The sequence below is a fragment of the Vanacampus margaritifer genome, chromosome 9, assembly GCF_051991255.1.
Source record: "Vanacampus margaritifer isolate UIUO_Vmar chromosome 9, RoL_Vmar_1.0, whole genome shotgun sequence".
In the NCBI taxonomy this organism is placed as follows: Eukaryota; Metazoa; Chordata; class Actinopteri; order Syngnathiformes; family Syngnathidae; genus Vanacampus; species Vanacampus margaritifer.
In genome coordinates, this window is record NC_135440.1 from 24,277,994 (window position 1) to 24,296,986 (window position 18,993).

The following is an 18,993-nucleotide window of genomic DNA, read 5'->3' on the forward strand; positions in this document are numbered from 1 at the left end:
GAGGGTGAAAAACACAACTATGTTGTTTTTTTATAAATGGAACCAAGCTGTAAGAATTGTAAGTATGCTAACAGGTTAGCCACATTAATGCTGCCTTCACGTGGTATTGAAATTATGGTAAATACCATATGTCGAGTTGCACGTGAACGCCCCCTCATGTTGTATTTTCCACTGGACAACTGGGAATTTATTTTGATACCTGAGTTTCCGAGCTGAAAGAACTTTTCATGTTTCAACATGGCGGTTAGTGCCGCAGGATTCATGAATGGCAAGAAATATTAACACTTATAAGGTCGTTGTCGTCTGCTAGCAGGTTGTTTTAGAATCTACACAATTACGTAGCGTACACAAATAAAGACGACGTCAGCTGCCCTGTGTATTTTTTTGCTACAACAACAAAAGTACATGAACATCACTCAGTCGTAATCAGGAGTGGTAAAGTCCATATTTCCCATAGCGCATGAAGGCAGGGTACGTGTCCATAACACAAGTAGCAGTTACAGTAGTTATGATCTGCTTCCCTCTGGTGGCCAAAAGGGGTATGGCGATTTCAATGCAGGAAAAAAAAAATGCCACCAAAGTACAGTAATGGTAAAAGTCATTGGGTATGTGGTCCTTACGATCCTTGACGATATGAACATATAAATGCACTGTTCTGCAACGGGGAAGTGGAAAAAATTGGGGACAAATATTTTAAGATAGATAAATAAATACTGCTTGGACTTACTAGATATGCTTGAGGTTGATGCTGAAGTAATAATATGGTTAAAGGCCCTTAGAATAAACCTTCTATTTGATATATTTTATTTATAGATAACCAGAAACTCTAGTAAATACTAAATAAGATGCCCATTAGATGAAAGAATGGCTGCTGATTATATCACTCGTAGTACTATGAGGTCCCCTGTCCTCTATGTGGAGCTTACGCAAGGCTTCTCCTCATAAAACCTGTCTCTTTAGATTTTTTATTGCTATTTTCATACTTATATCATACAAAAATGTTCAGTTTTTCTTTCATTATAAACATGTAACAAAATGTTGGTTCCTTTGAGGAGCTGGAACGGCTTAACGCCATTCCCATTCATTCAAATTGTTAAAGTTGATTTGAAAAGTGAAGTGATTGCAGTTGCGTGGAAAAAAACTGACATTCTTAATTTCTGTCTAACAGTATCAATTGAAGCATTTTTGCAACAACAAAAAAAAAAAAGGCAGAATTAATGAAGTGTCCAGTGAGTATTTCTTCAGAACAAAAAGAAAAAAGCCCGTTTTAACGATGTAGGTAACAAAAGCAGGGCCTCCTCAGCCCTGGATGTGCCAAACCCATGAAGAAGAGTCGAGTGCTTCCGAGGCTGCAGCATGTTTGCATGCAGTGAGGCCTCCTCCTGCCCACCGTGTCCTTTCGGGAACAGGAATGTGTGCTACTCTTGATCTATGTAGGCCAGGCCTCTGCATGGACTTTTTTTTTTTTTTGGCTTAAAAAGTTCAAGTCATTATTCTCCTGCTGCTATTCAGGCCAGGTCCTGTCAGCTCATTGTTATTCAGGCCCAGAGAGAGAGAGAGAGCAGGAGAGCGGCAGGCCGCTAGTTTGGAGGCTGATCAGGCTCCGGTGGGAAGCCTGGTGGACGTCGAGCGGAGGGGAGGGCTGCAGAGAGAGCTCCTGGAAAAAAAGAGGGGGGGAAAAAAAATAAAAATTTTGCATCCGTGAAGGCATGTTGCTAATCGGCTCAGTAATGAGGAGAGGTACTGAACGGCACCAAATATCTGACCTCCATTCTTGTGTGCAGGCGAGGGAGAGAGAGAGCATGTGAAAAAAGGGGTGGAGGGGAGTTGAGATTTAGTGGCCTGCCTCATGAAACAACCCCCCACTCACTAAACCCACCCGGCGCAAGAAAAGAGAGGACGGCTCATCAGGAAGTCTCGCTTGCTTGCTCGCCTCTTCCGACAATGAGATGAGAACAAGGTAACTACTTTCTTCATATGTTTTTTTTTTTCTCGTGCTGTTACACTTGTTGCTCACTTCAACAGGCTGCAAAAGGCCAAACATCCAACAACTACAATTACAAGACCATTTTGTGCATTTTTTTTGCGCATTACAAGGATCTTTAAAGTAGTTTGGCTTTGTAAATGAGTTTAGTAGGTACTTTGTCCGATTGTGTGGTGGTCGTATATTATATTGTGAAATTTGAGCTGTTCTTCCTGTTCTTTCCATCACCATTGTTAGTCTTAACCCTTTACCGTATAGGAAACTCAATGAAATATTTTGTAACTCCAAAAAATTAACCCAGTGCAGAGTTTCTTTTTCAACACATAAATACTACCAGGGATGTGATTTTTCCGCTAATTTTTTTACCCCCCCCCCCCCCCAAAAAAAAAATTCCGATTTTTTTTTTTAGTAGTTCACTGTGTATGCACATGACTCCGACAGATAACATCTTCTGCTATGACAAAGACATTTGTGGTATGCTCTAATATGAGTTACTTTTCATTTGGTCATGATACAATTATTTGTTCATGAAATTTGAACTCTTCAACATTATTTATGTGTTAACTTAGTAATCACATTAGTTAGATATGATGATATTCTCAGTGATAGTTTTTAAAAGCAAAGGCAGTCCAATGTTTTTGAATGTGACTGATTTTGAGTTGACTAAAACTGCCATTTTATATGGGATAGTTCAATATACATTGAAAATTTATGCTGTTGTTTTGTCTATTTCTTTGTCATGTGAGTGCATTGAAAGTACTTAAAAACACGGAAAACCCATGAGCTCCGGGGGGTTTCGCCCCACTTGTCCCCCCACCAGGGCACTGCCCTGGACCTAGCTGGGTGCCAGCGGCCCCCAGACCCCCGGCTAAATTTTCAGATAATTTCACTTTGGTCAAATCACATCCCTGATACTACTTTTTGTAAAAAAAATAAAAATAAAATACTTGTTAAAATTTAATGCAAATGTATTGAAATTCAAAGTGAAATACAACTGAATTGTATAGGGCTGTAGGTTCTGTTGTGTCATTTTGTTAATCACTGACTCTGCTACATCATTACTACATTTTTCTGCAAAATGTAATCATTTTTATTTTGTGAATGTTTTAATGATATATTAGTATTATATTGGGTAGCTCCAAGTTTTTTTTTTTCTTAACACAAATAGTGTGTTATTCTTTTTATTATTATATAATTATGATCACAAGATCTGCATATGCATGCTTCTTGATGATATATATATATATATATTTATTTATTTATTTATTTATTTTTTAGTCCAGTTGATTTTTTTTTCTTTATTTTCATCTGGGTTTTTTTCCCATTTTTATTTGGTAGTAAAAAAAATCACGCCGTTTGGAAACAATTTTAAGTGGGATTTAAATTTTAAAAAGGCTTTTATATTATAATATAACAGTTATATTTCTTTGCTGTTTTGTTGAAAATGTTTTAAATAAAAAGTTCAAACAATAATACATATAAAACATATATATAAACATATAATTATGAAAAAATTATAATTGTAAAAAAAAAAAAAAGACCTACTTGTAATTTTGTAACTTAATTTTCTTTGATTGGTTGGGAGAAGTCACATGTTTTTTCTGCCTTAGAGTGGGGTGTGTGGCCATTTCACCTTTTAAAGATACACACAAAAAATTATCTACTTTTTACTTCACTTTTTCACACCACCCACAATGTAATTTTGGACGGATGGATAGATTTTCAGTCGTGTTTGCAGCAAATGTGTTCAAATGCATCAATTAGTCCCCCTCGCATGCACATTTAAAGAGGCAAAAAAGCACATGAATGCATCTTCTGTGTCAGCTCCCAACCACCTGCAGTCTTTCTCCTCTTATGCTAAAAACACTGCAACTCCCCCAGAATAAAATCTCTCCAGATATTCGCCACCTCAAAAGAATTTACAATCTTCTTTTTTATTTTTCTCCTCCTGAATTTTGTTGTAGCGGCACTTCTATCACACACACACACAAACACCCTAATGGCCCTAATGAGCAAGAGTCTGGAAGTGTTTTTTTTTTTTGTGTGTCGTGTAGCATTAGCTGATCTGGGTCAACATCTTGCCTGTAATCTCCCTCGCATAAAAAACCTGATGGCTGCACATTTTTTGCCAGCAAGCAACGCCGGACTGGACATCCTCTTGTGTCGCCCATTTCTGACACCTGTGACTCCCACCCCCGCCGCCCCTTTCTTCTTATCTTGTGGAATATTTGGATTAGCGCGATAGAGCTGGAATTGGCCCAGCCTGTCTGGAAGGAGATCCGTGTGAAAATATCTGCTTTTAGTCAAGGTCGTGCGCTCATATCTTGACGTGAGGTCACAGCGACCTCTAAACACCCTCCACTGCCTTTTTTTTCTGTAAATCACCTGCAAAAAATCTCACACGTTTGCATGAATACAGTACGAAACCTCCCTTTCTTAAATACACCATAATTGTATCTGTCTTCTCATCTCCTGTAAATCAGAGCGTCCTGACCAAGAAGAGGGAGTTTCATCAGTAACAATACACTTTTGCAGATCGAAAGAAATAGAAGCAGAAAATGTCACGAACGGACGAGGTCAACAAGATGACGGAAAATGTTTATAAGGTACGAACGCTCTATTTTGCTCGTGATGATTTGCAGGAGTAATGTGTCTTGACATGTTTGATGTTTGTCTACAGGGTATACTGGACCACTTTAACCCCAGTTTGAAGAATTTTGTCACCATGGGCAAACACTATGAGAAAGCTCTCACAGGTTTGTAAAAAGAAAAAGAAAAAAAGAATGGCATTTTGCAATCCGAACCCACTCAATAGGTGAAAATCCATAATCTTAAAAACACAAAACAAAAATGAATATAGTTTTACTTATCCCGCACACCTATTAAAACACATTTAAACTCAAAAGTGAAGGGTGGGGAGTCTCTGTCACAGAAATACAAGTGCGGTTTCCTCTCTGAAAATTATAGTGTACAGTAGCTACAGGGCAATCCAATTCTACCTTGACAACACTGCCATGCTGTTTGCGGCTTAAAAAAAGAAGAAGTATACATTAATGTATCCCAATAACATCAGGGGTCGCAGTTTTTACTTGTAATGGTAAATGGCACTTCATATATATATATACATTCGACTACTCATTCACTTACTGATGACGCTGGTCACAATGGCACGGGTTCGAACCAACGACCTCTCGGTTGCGAGACAGCCGCTCTACCATTGAGCCACGCCGCCCAGTTCAGTAGCGTTTGCCCGTCGTATTGCTCGATATGCGGCAGCTGAGAAGTCCACCAGATAATGAGACTCTCCTTTCCCCCCCCCATGCAAAGGGCATGACAATAAGTAGGAAAAACATAATGTAGCGTGGGTGCGAGCGATGACCCGATTAGACGCTCGTCGCTAAAACAGTGCACATTACAATCTATTGACATCCAAAACAAAAAGATTGTTTTCATTCAACAATATTTTTGTTTTGCATTTCATACATTCAATACTGAGAGCCGGCAGAAGTATCAGGTAGCAAACATGGAAAGCAAAGTTCATGGTTTGTCTTTATTTATCTCTCCAAGGAGAATTTTTGTCTGGGAGCAAGAGACAGCTGCATAAACAAATGCAAACAATCATAAATCACACACACTGGAAACATCACGTGCAAGATTATATTTTTTCATATATTCCTCGTGGTTGAGTTTTTTTTAAAGATACTTTTTAGATTATTTTACTACCAGCAATAAAATCGAATCAAATCCCCTAATTGACAAAAGTAGTGAAACACTCCTTATCAATGAATTACGCAATCAAGGATTATATTTGTTCTTCTTATCAAGACATTGCGGACAACCGCATCCTTCCAAATTAGTGGGAGGCCCTTTTCTATTATTCCCAGGGCACAAAGCAAGGTCCATAAAGGCATGCTTGGGTGAGTTTGGCATGGAAGAACCACTTAAAAATGAAAAGAGATGAGTTGGTGTGACCTCATGAAAAGGCTAAAAATAACCTCAAATACAAGAAGAGCTGAAGCTGTTGTAGCATTTAAACTCCTCATTTCCATCCATTTTTTTAGTATGGTGTCCCAATACTTATGATAGTGTAATGGTGGAATTATGATACTTAATTGTACTTAAGTAGATTTTTTTTTTAATTTATGGGCCGACTTTTTGCTTTTTATTGCATACATTTAACTCATTTGCTCCCAAAAACGTTCTATTTAAAATATTACCATGGTCCCAAAAACGTATTTATACGTTTTAACGTTTTTTTTTTTAATTATTTTTTTATGCTAGAGCATACAGAAGGCTTTGATGCAGCCTCTGAACTGAAGAGAACACTTGAAGCAATGGTAGTTATTACAAAAACGGCCAGCAGTTGGCAGCAGAGTATAAGAGATCAGCCAGGGCCATGTCGCAAAAAAGCTCTTTTCCCCAGCGTTTTAAACAGATTTGTGAATAATGATGAAACTTAGCTATATTCTAATGCTAATTGCTGCAAAACGGAAACAGATAGAAATGTATTTTTTTCCTGATGAATGAAGAGACTCTAATTTTTATTTATTTATAGCAATAGAACACAGTATCCTGTGGGCCCAGTAAAACAACTGGGAGCAAAGGGGCTTGCTTCAATGAAAATGGATGGGAGTGAATGAATTAATGGGAAAGTCAACCTTAAACATTTCTTGACAATAATGTTATATGTGACCTCACTCGTCCAAACATGACATTCTGATTCATATTACATTTGTGGAACATGAGTTATGAAGCAAAATCCAGCCATTTTTTATCCATCTCAGGGGGCGGCCATTTTGCCACTTGGTTGCAACAACCAATCACAGCTCACCTGTTTTCTGGAGCCACGCTGTGATTGGTTGCTACCTTGAGCACCTGAACTGTGATCTCGTTTTCACTCGACAGCAAATGCTGCTTAACTCAAATTCCACTAACGCAATATTAACCAGAATACCATGTTTAGATTAGATTAGTAGGGCTGCAGAGAGCATAATATTGCCAAGAATTTTTTGAGGGGTTGACTTCCCCCTTTAAAAACTTAGAGGAAATAAAAGTGAAAAGAAAAATGGTTACAGCATCTGTAAACTTGCTAAATGTACTACTTTACTGGTTTATATGCAAAATTAATGTTATGGAAAAGGTATATAACAAAAGCAACTCTATGAGCTAGTATGAAAGTTCCCCACTATGCTCTGTCTTCTCCAGGAGTGACGGTAGCAGCGAAGGGCTACTTCGACGCTCTGGTCAAGCTGGGAGAGCTGGCCAGCGACAGCCAAGGCTCCAAGGAGTTGGGTGAGCGCAGGCGTAAGGGGCATCGAAGGACGCCGTTGCGAAATATAAAAAATAAAAATGAGCCGCTTATAGACTCAAGCCAGCTCAGAGGATTCGGGGCGTGGGGAAATAGTCTGTGGGCCCGGGAGCTTTGTGAGATGAAGACACAAGAGGAAATGTAGAGAGCGAGGAAACACAGGGAAAGGGAGAGAGTGGACTCATTGTTGGGAGATTAACAACACCACATGATCTCATTGTGATGCCGAAAACAGCGGGGGAGGCGGGCAGGGGTGTCGAGAGGGCGAGCTGCCAGCCGCTCGCTGCATACTGCGGCGCTGTGTGGCCCATGCAGAGAGGAGGCTCGCTCCACAAGGGCCTGCGTGCAAACCGCTAAAAGTCCTTGAAAGCATTCACGTTATATTTATACCATCTTATAACTACTGTATGTACACAAGACGCAGTTTTGATTGACATCATTGAACTTTGTTTTTATTGTTTAGATTTTTTTTATTCATTATTATTTTATGCCTACTGTTTTTTTCTATTGATTTATAATACATTGTAAAAGCGTATTTTAAGAAGTTTTAAGTGGAAGTCAACTTTAAACATTTCTTAACTATAATAAGTTATATGTGACCTCACTATAAGACATTTTGATTAATATTACATTTGTGGAATAAGAGTTACGAAGCAAAATCCGGCCATTTTTATCCATCTCAGCGGGCGGCCATTTTGCCACTTGCTGTCGACTGAAGATGACATCACAGTTGCTCAGGGGGTCAGGCAACAACCAATTAAAGGTCACCTGTTCTCTGAAGCTGAGCTGTGATTGGTTGTTACCTGAGCCCTGAGCAACTGTGATGTCATTTTTCACTAGACAGCAAGTGACAAAATGGCCGCCCCCTGAAATGGATAAAAATAGCTGGATTTCGTTGCTTAATTCACATATTCTACTTACACAATATTAACCAGAATGCCATATTTAGACCAGTGGGGCTGCATAGAACATATTATTGTCCCAAAAAAATTGGGTTGACTTCCTCTATTGTGTTTTACCACTAGACTCTCCCTGAGTTTGCGCAAATGCCTGCTCTAGGAGTTCAGCGTTTTTAGTTTTCGTGGTAGTAGCTCATGTTACGCTAACAGATCCTGTTTCGAGAAACTTATAGTGTAAATTATACTATGCCATGCAGCCGTGTGATGGCCATAAAGCTTCTCAAACTGCCCGTCGCAACACGCCTCAATATTTATTGGTGAGCCGAGGGCAAGGGAACGATACGCTTACGAAAACGGCAAAGCCTAATCTGTCAAAAACTGATGACGTTAGTCTGAAAAATACCTGAAAGGAAAAAAAATTATAAATTTAATGCATCAAGCTTTTCATATTCTACTGTATCATCACAATAATTGGAAAACAAAACTCCAACTACAAGGTTCACATGATCCATACGTTATGTACCTTTCTTTATAACGCGCTGTTAAATGTGAAGCTGCTAAGCAGCTTTTTCATTGTCTCCCTACAATCGCAACAGACTATTCTGTTTTGTTCCATTCCATTCTATTCTGCGTGACCCTTTTGTGCAGGAGACACATTGTTTCAGATGGCCGAGGTCCATAGACAGATCCAGGTGCAGCTGGAAGACGTGGTAAGATGGAGGACGAGCGCTCGGCTCATCGCAGACATCAAGAAGACGGGAATTAACGTTTGTCTGCGTGTCTTTGGCCATCCCTTTCAACAGCTCAAGTTGTTTCATTCCGAGCTGCTGGCCCAACTGGAGCAGAAGCTGGAACTGGACATCAAATACCTCACAGTAAGTCAAGGCGAGGACGCGAGGTCTCCCCGCAGTTGTGGTTCAAGTCAAGTTCACGAGATGCCTTGCCTAGAAATACAACATTTTAAAGTGGTGGGGGCTCTGCATTGTGATGGTTTTATGTTCAATACAGAGTAGCGACGTGATCTATTCACACCTGAGACCTTGTTACACAGAGTCACATGACACTGGAAAAAAAATGTTGACATTTTCACCAAGGGGTGTTCTCACTTTTGTTGCCATTTTAGACATTAGTGGGCGGCTGTGTTGTGAGATATTTTTAGGGACAGCAAAGTTCCATCAGTATAAAAGCTGTATGTACTCTGACTACTTGACATTGCAGAAGTGTCATTTCATCGATATAATAAAACTAGGGATGTCAAAATGAATGCGTTAATTTTTAGTTAATTTAAAGTTCCTTTAGCGCCACAATTTTTTTTTAACAGGCGATTAATGGGGGAAGTCCAGTCGCAATGCGGCAGACACGTCCATATCAAAATTGAGCAGTAATAAATTTAATAAAGGGATACTTGACTCATTGAGCCATTTTCAGCAGTAAAGAGTTATTAATATTTTGTCCAGAATGAATTTGATAACTTCATTATTTTTCTTGTACAATTAATAACTTTACATAATAATTTTTCCACTTGCTGTCGACTAAAGATGACATCACCTGTGCTGAGGAAGTAGGAAATGACCAATCATGGCTCACCTGTTTTCTGGGTTTGTTCAACAAACTGAGCCATGATTGGTCGTTACCTACTTCCTCAGCACAGGTGATGTCATCTTCAGTCGACAGCAAGTGGAAAAATTAGTTTTTAAAGGTATTAATGAAAAATAATGAAGTTATCAAATTAATTCTGGACAAAATATTAACTTTTTGCTGCTGAGAAAGTATCGCTTTAAGTATCCCTTTAATAATAATGCATATATTTGTGGAGACTGGGGTCAAGTTGTATTTTACAATTTTAAAAATGTGCAGAATTTCACAAGTTTCTTCATGTTAAAGATTAGATAGCTCTTAATATGAAAAGAAAAATGCACTGAGCTGTCACCCACGTCTTACATATGCAATTATGCCATCTAGTGGCAGGAAAAATGACCTCAACATAAATCAATATCACACTTGTTTTTTACAGTACAGTACACCTTTTTAGCTTTAACTCAATATTATGAAATTACTGTACCAATGACTAAAATACGCAGCCATATTTCTATAAGTTAAAAAAAAAAATCCACTTAGGAGTATAAAAACTTACTTCGTTAACTATTGAAGTCATGCGATCAATTACAATCAAAAAATGTACTCGCCTGACACCCTTAAATAAAACATTCACAAAAATGGGAATTTGCCCTCTAGGCCACACTGAAGAAGTACCAGAACGAGCGGCGGTCCAAAACCGATTCCATCGAGCGCTGCCAGGCTCAGCTCAAGAAGCTGCGCAGGAAGAGCTCGGGCAGCCGTCACCCGAACAAGTACGGAGACCGAGAGATGCAGGCGAGTACCATCAACTCTTTCGCAGTCGGGCATCCTAAGCTAGCTCGCGGTGAGTCTGTATTGTTTGTAAGAAATAAACCGGTCGCTCAAAATGAGCTTACGCCGCAATCTGCATCAGCTGATTGTTCAGAGAACGAGTTCACAATGAGAAGATTGAGAGGGTTTATTTACTTAATATGGAAGCCAAGGAGCAAGTGTTCTTTTGGAGGAAAGGTCAACAAGGCCACGGGTGCTGTTTTGGATTTCTTTGTGATGCAGGAAGTGATGTCACGCGTGTTATTCCTGATTTGTAACAATGCACTCAAAGGTCACTGCAGCTCCGTGTGTGGCTACAAATAAAGAATGTATGCTGGGTTATTAATGGCCAATCCGTCTGACGTCTGCTCTCAGTTTGTGGAGCTGATGAGTCGGCGCCAAGTGGAGCTGGACACGCTGGTCGCTACGGGTTACAGGTCGGCGCTGACCGAGGAAAGGAGGCGGTACTGCTTCCTGGTGGATCGGCAGTGTTGCGTGACGAAGCTGCTCATCAACTACCACTGCAAGGTGACATGCAGCCAGTTGCCATTGATTCAATACTTGACATCATTTAAGTAAATGTAAAAGATTTGAGTTTGTGTTTCCAAATTGGTCATTAATTTGCACGTTTTTTTAGGAGTGTCAAAATTAATGCGTTAATTTTGATTTTTAATTTAAAGTTCCTTTAACGTCAGTTATTTTTTGAATGCACGATTAATGGAAAGCTTGTACTGTGGGGATTCCAGTTGCAACGCAGATGACACATGTACGTAAAAAATTTGCAGTATTAAATTTAATAATATTGTTTTTATTTATTTGTGGGGACTGGGTCAAATTGTATTTTACAATTTAAAAAATGTGCAGAATTTCAGAAGTTACTTCATGTTAAAGATTAGATAGATCTTAACTCATTCACTCCCAGCCATTTTCACTGAAGCAACCCCCTTCACTCCCGGCTGTTTTACCGGAATTTGACTGATTTTGCAAGGCCCACAGAATATTGTGTTCTATTGCTATAAAAACATGGAACCTACAAAAAGAAAGATTACAGTCTCTTCTTTCATCAGGAAAAAAAGTTTATTTCTCAGTTTCCGTTTTGCAAGAATTAGCTTAAGAATTAACTAAGTTTCATCATTATTGACAAATCTGTATAGAACTGTGAGTAAATGAGCTTTTTTTCCCCAACCTGACCCTGGTTGATCTCCTTTGCTCTGCTGCCATCTTCTGGCCGTTTTTGTAATAACTACCCTTTCTTCAACCGTTCTTTGCAGTATGCTCTAGCATAAAAAAACATAAAAAACATATAAATATGTCTTTGGAACACAAAACATTAAAAAAAAAGTTTTTGGGAGCAAATGAAATAATATGAAAAGAAAAATGCACTGAGCTGTGACCAGCTTCTTACAAATGCAATTATGCCATCTAGTGGCAGAAAAATGACCTCAACACAAATCAATATCACACTTGTTTTTTACATTACAGTACATCTTTTTTATTTTAACTCAATTTTATAAATTATTATGAAATTACTGTATCAATGACTAACAGATGCAGCCATATTTCTATTAGTTTAACTCCCCCCCCCCCCACACACACTTTTATGTCAACAAGAGTGAACTTAGGAAAAAATATTTTATTGTACATTTAGAACAGATATAACATTTGCAAGTCACGCGATTAATTACGATTACAAATTGTAATTGTCTGACACCCCTATTGTTTGTATTGGGCACAGGTGAGGGAGCTCCTGTCGCAGAAACTGTCGTCGTGGCAGCAGTCGTGCACTCAGCCGACCAAACTTCCAGAGCGCGCTCTCAACCTGCTGCGTCACACGGCGCCACAGAGCTCCGGCGCCGCCGGGATCGCCGAGGTCCTCCGACAGACCAAGCTGGGCTGCTCTCAGTCAGAACAGGTTGGGGCTACAATGTCAGGCGTTGGCAGCACGGTGGATTAGTGGTTAGCATGTTTGGGCTCACAGCTCTGCGATTCTGGGTTGGAATCTCGGATTTGGTCTTCTTTTGTGGAGGTAGCTTTCATCTGTTGTTTTCATTTTTCAGTCCAGATTTTTCTCTAGGCTGAAATTGTCAAATTTTCCGTCACTCTAACAGATTTTATAAGCTTTGATTGACATCCAATCCCTTCTTTCAACACTTTAAGTAGCTTTCATCTTCTTTTGCAGAGGCTGTCCGTTCAAGAAGTCCCACCTCTGTTGAATGGCGACCGTTCCCAGCAGCAGCAGCAGCAGCGCTCGCTGCCCTCCTCCTCCTCCCAGAACGACGCCTGTCCTCAGGACTCCCCTCAGACCTTCCGGCCCGTGCCCGCCCCCGGAGCGTCCCCCCAGCACAGCTGCTCCCCCCTCAGCGTGTCGGCGACCGGCCCCCCGGCCGACGGCAGCACCAGCGGCAGCGCCAGCCCGTCCGCGTCCACGCCCACGGGCGGCGCGGCGCAGCTCTCCTCCCTCCTCATGGCCGCCAACACCAGCAACCTGTCGCCGAGCCTCATCCCCTCCACCGTCATGTCGCTCAGCCAGGTGTCCCCCACGGGAAGCGGCTCGCAGGGCGTCACCCTGGCCATACCGCACAGCGCCCCGCATAGCGCCCCGCACAGCCCACCGCTGCCCCACAGCGCCCCCATGTCCAGGGCCATGACGCCTGTGCAGCTGCTGCACCAACAGGTGGGCCCGGGAGGGAACAACACTCTACCAACTGCTCATCCTTGGTTGATGAAGACTGCTGAGATGTGCGCCACGTCCACTCTTCCGCTACCCAAAAGGCCTGGCAGTGAAATGAGGATGGGCGGCTTTCAAGGTGATGTGGACCGCAAAGTTTTTTTCTGTAAAATATGTTTGGGACCAGAGTTTAGAATAGTTTTGGAATTTTCACAATAGTTTTTTTTTTTTTTACTCATTCTCAGAGCTGTTTTTTTGTAATGCTTCCTTTATTTAATTTAGGTTTTTATTAGTTTTAGTATTAATTTTCTTTTTTTAAATTGTTTTTATTTCTTATTTTATTTAAAAAAAAAAAACATCTGGTATAATGTAGTAAAACATTTCAACAAAAATATTATTTTAAAAACAGCCATCCACAAATCAAATAAAGGTACTGTACGGTATAATAGTCATTTTATTTTTCATGAAATGGTTTAACATGTGTTTTGCTAGCTGAATTTGACTGTAACAAGTCCTGCTCCGACCAACCAATCAGAGGACTGAAAAACGCGGACATGCTGAATTCTGATTGGTGAAAAAAGTTGCGCTATAGGGTTAACCCTATAAACACTGAACCATGAAATATATGAGAAAATTCTGATTCTTTGTAAATAGAAGTATTTATTGGTCCTTTTGAACAAAATTTTTTCCACATATGACTCACAATGCTTTAAATTCATACATTTATAACAAATGGTCAAAAATATAATAATAAACAGACATATCAAACATACTAGTATTTCGAAAAAAATCAGAAAGAGCATTTCCCACTATTAATAAGTATAGGCACTCCTCTCTCAATTGGGGCGACCTTGCAAGGTCGCTGGAAAAGCCATCACCAGGGTGATACTGCCCTCTAATGGATGATACGTGCAATGCATGTGTCAGATCATATACATCAGGATTTTAAAATGTCTTGTATTTAATATGATACGTTTGGCTTTATAGGGTTAAATAATTGGTTCGTTAATTGTTTAAATTAATAGTTTGATCAGAAAATGGATGGTAGTTCAATTCATGTTCAGTGACACATTTTATCACGGTGCGGTAGTGGGTAGAACATCTGCCTCACTATTTTAATGTTCCGGGTTTGAATCCAGGGTGAATTTTGCATGTTTATTCATTATAACCTCATCTACAAATGACTGTCTGAAAAAAATCCAAACATAGCCCTTGAGCACAAAAGTTTCTAATTTCTCCTTTTTCTCACCCAGGTGCCAGGATGCTGCCTCTTTCAGGGCCCACGCGAGTGGAAGCCATGTTCGCTCACTCGCCCGGAGCATCGGAAAGCGCCGGCGGCGGCGGAGGCGGTGGAGGAGGAGGCGGTGTTTCCTTGCTGCACTTCCTGCCCGGCGACAGCATCACCCTGCTGATCTCGGAGCAGAGAGACGGGTGGCACTACGGGCAGAATGATCGGACCGGACGGTATGTTGCATGTTGCATGTTGCAAGGTTCTCTCAATGCCATCAGATTATGGAAGCACGCCAAGGCCGCTTCATCCAAAACCTTGAGGGAGTTTTCTCTTCATGTACTGCACGGAAAAATATTCACATTTTTCATACATTTCCATTTGTAGAAGCCGACTCTCGATTCATTTAAAACGAATATTCTTATCAATCTTTGTCTATTTTTTTTTTTGTCTTTGACAGGAAAGGCTGGTTCCCTTTCTCCTACACTCAACCACAACATAGCAGGATGGATCACCTTGAGAGGCGAGTCAGCCTTGACCATACACCCAAAAGGTACGATCATATCTCACTGGCCACAACATTAGGTACACCCCGGACATCACGCGAGATCATTCGATTTGAGGCGTGATGAGATTCTCACCTAAAATAAAATCATACAGTAGCTTTCTAACAGTATCAAATCCAAACGCAGGTGTACCTAATGAAGTGGCTGGCGAGTGACTGATCATGTGTGTCACCCCCCACCCAACCCCGCCCGATCTCCTTCTCTGTCGCAGCTCCTTTTTCCTTTCCAAGGCCAACAGCACCAGCATGAGCCAGCTGGACCAGCTGGTGTCTCCCACCCTCACCCCCGAGTCGGAGGACGAGCGCTCCTTCCCCCCACAGAGGATCAGCACCTTCCGGCCACGCCCGTACAGCATGGCCGACACCAACAAGGTCAGAGTGTGATCAAACAAAACTTTGACGCTTCAGTACGGAATGAGTAAGAATGTGTTTTTTTTGGTCTGTGACAGATCTGTGCCCAGTTGGCCTCCTCGCCGCCTTCTCCAACGAGGTATTTGTAAACACCTGCTTCCGTTTCACGTCCGTCTGGAACTGGCCCGAAATGTTAAGGGTGGGGGGGGTGATATGGCTTTTTTTTTTTTTCCTCTCACACAAATCAAATGTCAACACATTTTCCCCCTGCTTTGCTTATCGAAAATGCAAATGACAATGACAGTTTTGACCCCTTACGAGATTTGCTTTCATTTTTTTTAATATTATTTTGCCCCCAGCATTCATTTTCATAACTATAGCGAAATATTTGCAGCTTGGACGCACATCTTTGGAAATGTTTAGTGCATTTGACTCTGTGATTGCTTTCCACTGTGTTTTTTTTTTTTTTGTCATACACTAAACAATGTAAATATAATTGCACTCATGTCATTTATTTATTAGCGGGAATCAAAAAAAAATGTTTTGTGGGGTTTTTTTTTTGTCTTTTTTTTTCTCCAGAAAAAAAAAGCAATTTTTTTTTTTTTGGAAAAATAGTCAAAAAGTCACCAAATATGGTGTTCGCTCGACTATGTGCTACTTGCAGATTTTTGGAAGCTATCACATCATTTTCTGTTTTTGACTGAAAAAATTGCCTAGTCACCGTTTCTGTGATCTTCCTGAAATGTCCTTCAATGCCACAAGATGGCGCCAAAGCCCTGTTGGATAGAAAAGTAGTGTTTTGGTACCATCTTGTGGCATCTTAGTACAAAAGAAATATGTCTAGGTGAGGGCAGGGAACGTTTATTAGACCAGTCAATGCCGCACAAGTAGTGCTTTGGTGCCATCTTTTTCCATATGTCGGCAATTATAAACCTTTTTTGAGGGCCGTCAGTTGCTCACAGATTACTGGCATGAAAATTAGCGTGTTATGTATGAAAAAGTGGCTAATTTGCCGACACTGACTGCTTTTTTTATGTATTCTAAATGTTGTTGAATTTCAGGACCAATCCGTTCGCCCACGTCCGTCTCCGAAGAACGGTCACCAACGATCGCTCGGCCCCGATCATCGAGTGAGCGCCGCTTTTCAGGACAGAACGGATCAACGCTTCAGTAGTATTCTCCTCTCTGTTTTTCGTTTTAGTCATTTAATCTGGTAGTTAGGTTTTTGATTTTGTTTACTTTTTTAGTACAGTATTTCTAAAAGTGTGCGTGCGTGTGTGTGTGTGTGTGTGTGTGTAGGCGGAACTGATCTGTGATTAAGAGAAGACACCTAAATTGTTAAAGCAGGGGCGGGCCACTGCTTTGTGATCGGGGAAGTCCTCCGAGGGCTTACTAAAGTTATATTAAAAAAAAAAAAAATAGTATGGAACAAATAATTATGAATATATATACTGTACATATTTTTAGGCCCGCCTCTGCTCTAGAAAAACACTAACACTCCAAAAACGACATGTTTTTTCCTGATATTTTTGCTGTATATGATCAGTCTGCTGTAATCAACATTTTGATGCTTTTACGTAAGAAAGTAGTTGTCTTTAGTCTTTTATTTTTGCTTGCCTCATTCACAGAAGTGCTTTTGGCCGATTCGGATTTCAGGACTGGCTCCTATTTCACAGCACGGCACATTTATACTCACGTTTGGTGCCTTGGGAACAGGTTCCGACTGTAAATGTCATTAGAAATTCCGATTGTTGCCTTCGGTTCCTTATAGAGTTTTTTTCGATTCAAGTGTTCACGCTGCTTTGCGATTGTAAATGATCTGATGAGAGTGCAAGGTGAAGGTTATGAAAGGTTTAGGCCAGTAATCAACAAACATGCTGCTGCTTTGACATCGCGTATCACAGGTGTTGCCCTTTACCTTGTCTAGAGCGGTGAGTTGTTCACAAGGGGTTCAGGACCCCTGCATTTTTTTTTTTTTTTTTACCCCCGGTTGAGAAACACAGTGTGGAGTGGACCACCCCATCCTGTGTAATAAGTTAAAAAAAAATGTTTTAAAGCGCCTTTCGTCATGTTTTTATATGCACTGTGAGGTACCCTTGAAATGTAATTAATCCATGAATTAATGAATTATAGATGAATGTCAAAAAAAATAAATATACCAGTAGCAGCCAGTTTTAAAGGATGCAAACGAGAACTGTAAGAGTTAACGTCTGGACTGCAGGATGCTTTTATTTGAAAAGGGTTTTTTTTTTTGATCTACAGGAAGAAGAAAGTTGAGGAGGGTTAAGTTTTAAGAACATTTCAAATGCCCCCATTATAAAGCGAGTCATCATGAGGGCGGGATGGACGCTCATTGTTTGCGTTTACCCGGGAGACTCCGAAGAATCTGGAATGGATTAAAAGTTTATTGGAAAGTGCAGGAGAAGGTTTGCAGGAAAGTTGACGAGAGCCAAGGAAGCGTTTCGTATTAAAACGAGACATCCAACGGTTTGTCTTTGTAAAGTTGATGTTCTAACTGTTGGTATTTTCAGTCCCTCGAGGGGGGCGACGACATCATCTTCCACACAAATGTTGAAGCAGATGCTTTTGCATTTTGCACAAATTGTGATTATAACATGTATGTTGTCTTTTCACTTTGGTAGTAGGATATATGTATCAATGTTGAAGAATGATGTCAATGTCAAGGTATTAAAAAACAAAGAAGTGTAGATCATCTAAAAATAAACACCCTCTTCATTTTGTTGCTAATGTGGCCGATTTGGACATTTTCATATAGGGGTGTACTCACTTTTGTTGCTTAATGGTAATTGACACTAAAATGCAAGCTGTACACTGACTACATTGTAGCAAAGTGTCATTTCTTGAGTGTTGTAACTTGTCCCATGTAAAGATATAAAAAAAAATACTGTGTGACATATTGTAAAAGTCTCCTACCAAAGTGAAATGTTAACACTTGCTATTTCAACATTAACTATATGAAATATACAGAATGTGTACTGAATTACAGGCACAGTACTGTGTGGCTGTAGTTTCCTAACAGGACATAACAATGAATATTGACATTGTGTGAAATAAAGATCTGTTCTCATTTTCATTGTGTTCACTCCGATTGGAACTTTCTGGATAAATAAGAATTACTGATTTAATGCAAGACGTCTGTTCTCACGGTTCATCCTATGTTCTTTGTGCACCCCGACGAACGATTGTGTGAAACAATTCCTTCATTTCAAATTTTAACTCTTTGACTGCCAAAAACGTTAAATAACGTTTAGTAAAATCCTATGGAGGAGTGCCAAAGACGTTAAAAGACGTTTTTTTTAAACAGGTGAAACTAACCATTTTCTATTGTTGATTACTGAAAAACGAAATAAGGTGGAAACAAACTCTTTTTCTGGTGAAAGATGAGAGTCCAATCTTTCATTTGGTAGTATGTGTGTTTCCATAGTCCAAACACATAATTTTCTGTGGACCTTGAAAGATCAGTCAAAAATGCTTAAATCGGCTGGCACCCACGGCATCCCTTTTCTGAAAACGTCTGGCAGTCAAAGAGTTAATCCGCTTGAAAGCCCTAGAATGGAATGGAACTTTCATCATAGGAACAA

General features: G+C 40.2%; 1 protein-coding gene across 4 annotated transcripts; it reads left to right on the forward strand.

The window, feature by feature from the left end:
• Positions 1 to 1,536: 1,536 nt before the first annotated feature.
• LOC144058149 (BAR/IMD domain-containing adapter protein 2) lies at positions 1,537 to 18,485 on the forward strand. 4 transcript variants are annotated; one of them, XM_077576434.1, is made up of 16 exons: positions 1,546 to 1,707; positions 1,785 to 1,960; positions 4,468 to 4,590; positions 4,665 to 4,740; positions 7,190 to 7,276; positions 8,840 to 8,901; positions 8,995 to 9,066; positions 10,427 to 10,564; positions 10,955 to 11,107; positions 12,315 to 12,491; positions 12,759 to 13,386; positions 14,501 to 14,711; positions 14,936 to 15,028; positions 15,253 to 15,412; positions 15,490 to 15,530; positions 16,453 to 18,485. In XM_077576434.1, the coding sequence occupies exons 3-16, from the start codon at positions 4,543 to 4,545 to the stop codon at positions 16,523 to 16,525; spliced, it is 2,019 nt and encodes a 672-aa protein (XP_077432560.1). In that variant the 5' UTR covers positions 1,546 to 1,707; positions 1,785 to 1,960; positions 4,468 to 4,542; the 3' UTR covers positions 16,526 to 18,485. The 4 variants fall into 4 exon arrangements, with proteins under 4 accessions (XP_077432561.1, XP_077432559.1, XP_077432560.1 ...); XM_077576435.1 differs by having other exon boundaries at positions 1,537 to 1,960; positions 4,520 to 4,590; XM_077576433.1 differs by having other exon boundaries at positions 1,538 to 1,960.
• The last annotated feature ends 508 nt before the right edge of the window (positions 18,486 to 18,993 follow it).